Source organism: Primulina eburnea, chromosome 16 (genome assembly GCF_022965805.1).
Source record: "Primulina eburnea isolate SZY01 chromosome 16, ASM2296580v1, whole genome shotgun sequence".
NCBI lineage: Eukaryota > Viridiplantae > Streptophyta > Magnoliopsida > Lamiales > Gesneriaceae > Primulina > Primulina eburnea.
The window spans coordinates 16757867-16761583 of NC_133116.1; the positions used below are offsets into that span (position 1 = coordinate 16757867).

A 3717-nucleotide genomic window follows, 5' to 3' on the forward strand; every position below is an offset into this window, starting at 1 on the left:
TGCTCAAAGCGTCTGCGACAACATTAGCCTTTCCCGGATGGTAGCTAATTTCGCAGTCGTAATCTTTCACAAGTTCCAACCACCGTCTCTGTCTCATATTCAATTCTTTCTGCGTGAAGAAATATTTGAGACTCTTATGATCGGTGAAAATCTGACATTTCTCGCCGTATAGGTAGTGTCTCCAAATTTTCAGTGCGAAGACAACGGCGGCTAACTCCAAGTCGTGAGTCGGGTAATTCTTCTCGTGCACCTTCAACTGCCTGGAAGCATAAGCTATGACCCGACCCTGCTGCATCAATACTGCGCCCAACCCGATCATAGATGCATCAGTGTAAAGCACAAATTCACCCTGCCCTGTCGGCATGGCTAGCACTGACGCCGAAATAAGAGCTTGCTTCAAAGTATCAAAGCTCTTCTGACATTCTTCACTCCACACAAACTTAGCATTCTTCTTGGTTAGTGAAGTGAGTGGCACTGCTATGGACGAAAATCCCTTAATAAACTTACGGTAGTAACCAGCTAAGCCCAAAAAGCTGTGGATTTCTGATGCATTCTTCGGATCAACCCATTCCTTGACAGCTGCTACTTTCGCTGGATCCACCTTGATTCCACAGCTAGATACTATATGCCCCAAAAATGCAACTTTCTGCAGCCAAAACTCGCACTTACTAAACTTCGCAAACAACTTGCGACTCTGCAGAACCTGTAAAACTGTCCTTAAGTGTTGGTTATGCTCCTCATGGCTCTTCGAGTATATAAGGATGTCGTCAATGAATACTATGACGAATTAGTCGAGGAATGGCTGAAATACTCGGTTCATGAGGTCTATGAAAATAGCTGGAGCATTTGTTAGTCCAAACGGCATCACCAAGAACTCGTAATGCCCGTATCTGGTCCTGAAAGCTGTCTTGTGGACATCTGCATCCTTCACTTTCAGCTGATGGTACCCTGATCGAAGATCTATCTTAGAGAACACGGTAGCTCCATGCAATTGATCGAACAAGTCTTCGATTCTAGGCAACAGGTACTTATTCTTGATCGTTACCTTGTTCAGCTCACGGTAATCGATGCACAGTCTCATGCTCCCATCCTTCTTCTTTACAAACAGCACTGGTGCGCCCCACGGTGAGAAACTAGGGCCGATAAATTCCTTGTAGAGGAGCTCCTGAATTTATTTCCCATGCTTTCTGTTGGCCAACTGTAACGACCCAAGGCTATCCCGATCTTGGGCTCTGCTCTATGGGCCTTAGCCCCTCTGGAACTCTTCCCTCACGGGCTTTCCATAGGCATCGTTACTCATAGGACTCTCCACACCAGGTTGGTGGAGTGATACCTCCCCAAGTCTCGAACCCATGACCTCCTGGCTTAAGTACATTGTTCAAAGAGACTTGATACCAATTGAGCTATTAGATCGATATCTCTGACCACACTGGTAGCTAACAACTCTTCCTCTGATGGGACTGTCACTGAAATGTTCATGTCTAGGCCAATGGACTTGATGTCCAGATGATTAGCAAAAGTCTCCGAGATAAAGGAGTGAGTGGCTCCTGAATCTATCAGTGCCGTTGTTGCTAATCTCTTTATGAAAATATTTCCGGTCAGTAAGGTCGTGTCTGGATTCGCCTCCTGCGCATGCATGGCGAATACTCTCCCTTGGGTGGGCTGCTTCCAGTGCGGGCACTCTTTCAACATGTTGTCCGTAGCTCCACATTTAAAACATTTCCCTGATCCCCATAGGCACTGTCCGGGATGCTGGCGATTGCACTTCTGGCACACTGGGAAGTTGCCGGACTTCTGAGGCGCCCCTTGCTGTTGGATAGGACCCTTGCCTTTCGGCGGTCCCTGATAGGGTTTCTTCCCTGGCGCCCCTGAAACGGCCTCTTAAACTGAGACTTCTGATGCTGCTGCTGCGGGTGTTGTGGTGGTGCCTGATAGGGCCTCTTGCCCTGCCTGTCAGCCTCTATATCCCTCAGATCTTGCTCTGATGCCAATGCTCTTGACACGGCAATTGCATATGTAGTAGGGCCAGCTACCATCACATCACGGTGCAAAATCGGCCGCAAACCATCCGTAAAATGCCTCAGCTTTGCCTGGGCATCATTTGAAATCAGGGGTATAAAGTAACACCCCCTCTCAAACTTCCTGACGAAGTCTGCCACGCTGCTGTCTCCCTGACGCAGCGTCATGAATTCCCTAGTCAGTCGGGATCGTATCTCTTCAGTGAAGTACTTGGCGAAGAAAACTTCTTTGAAACCATTCCAGGGCAGCACCTGCAAATTGACTGCCACTGACGCACTCTCCCACCATAGTCTAGCATCTCCAGTCAATAAGAAAGTGGCACAACGGACCCTGTCAGCATCTGTCAGCTCCATATAGTCGAAAATTACCTCGATGGACTTGATCCATCCCTCAGCTGCCATCGGGTCAGTGGTACCCGCAAACTCCTTTGGGCTCATCCTCCTAAACCGTTCATACACTGCCTCTGGTTGGGGCCTTACCCCTGCACCTACCGCTGCAGCCTGGTTCCCCACAAACTGTGCGAAGAACTGTGTCATACCCGCAAGCATCTACGCCTGCATCTCTGGCGGTGGAGGTGGAGGTGGAGGTGCGTCCCTTCTCTCCCCTCGAGGCTCTCTGTCCTCATCTCTTGTTTCACGGTCGATCACATGTCTAGGAGACATACTGTTCCAATAAATTACCCAATATGCATGAACATATATCAATATTTTATGATGCACGTAAATCAAACTTAAAACATGCACATACTGAAATCATAACTTGATGCTTACTACATAACATAATGCAAAACTTTAAACTTACAGACTTGAGGTGTGACTTCGTGAGCTTCTTGCTACTGGCAGTAGGCGTGACCCTTTACAAGAACACCGCTCTGATACCAACTGTAACGGACCGTACTTTTTACTACTTAAAATTTGCGGAAAAATTAAAAATTTTCTTGAATACGAAAATAAAATCAATACGGTCGTCACTACATCATCCATTTACAATAAAATCTTGTTAAAAGAAAAGTTTTCTCGAAGCATCTCGCATCAAACATAAAATCAGAGTATTTTAAACTTGCATAAAAACTGATAAAATAACGTGGGCGGTCCTCGGGTCTAGCCTCCCGCTCAGTCCAAGCCTGCCCCTTGGTCGCCACCTCCTATCTCCTCATCAACATACTCACCTGCATCGATCAAGTCTAGTGAGTCTAAAGACTCAACACGTATAAACTGGGAAATAGCGAGTACTACATAATAAAACCGCATGCAACTTTAAAATAGAACATACATACTTGAACTTGAATTTGCATAATAAACTTGAACATACGTACGTACATGACTAGACGTGCCATCAACATAAACTTTTCATAAACATACTGCATACTTGAACATACATAACTTCATCATTTTGCGTAGAGGATGTTTCAAGGCAAGTGACCCATACATAATAAACGCCTGATCAGACAAACCACAGTACTGGGCTGACAGGGACGTATCCACTGCCACATACATGAGATCACCGTTCATAATTTAACGGGCTGGTTGGTCCCCGTTCATAATTTAACGCTTTCCAACCACGATCTAACCCGTTCATAATTTAATGGGCGGATTGATCCCCGTTCATAATTTAACGCTTTCCAATCGTAAAATAATTTGGTCACAAGACATTTAGCATACCTCCAAAAACTTAAAATGTTTTCTTTGCACGTCATCA

General features: G+C 45.8%; 1 protein-coding gene across 1 annotated transcript; it reads right to left on the reverse strand.

Annotated features, from left to right (window-relative positions):
- Positions 1-582: 582 nt before the first annotated feature.
- Positions 583-2372, reverse strand: LOC140816079 (uncharacterized). Its single transcript, XM_073175145.1, has 2 exons — positions 1830-2372; positions 583-621 (listed from the first exon to the last, which is right to left on the reverse strand). Exons 1-2 carry the CDS (start codon positions 2370-2372, stop codon positions 583-585), a joined length of 582 nt encoding a protein of 193 aa, XP_073031246.1.
- Between the last annotated feature and the right edge of the window lie 1345 nt (positions 2373-3717).

Bases quoted from the DNA above. Each gene is read 5' to 3' on its own strand.
- LOC140816079 (XM_073175145.1), bottom strand. From the start codon at position 2,372: ATGGAGCTGACAGATGCTGACAGGGTCCGTTGTGCCACTTTCTTATTG. The intron at 622-1,829 runs GCAAGGGTCCTA...TGGGGCATATAG, and splicing joins CTATCAGGGACCGCCGAAAG to TATCTAGCTGTGGAATCAAG.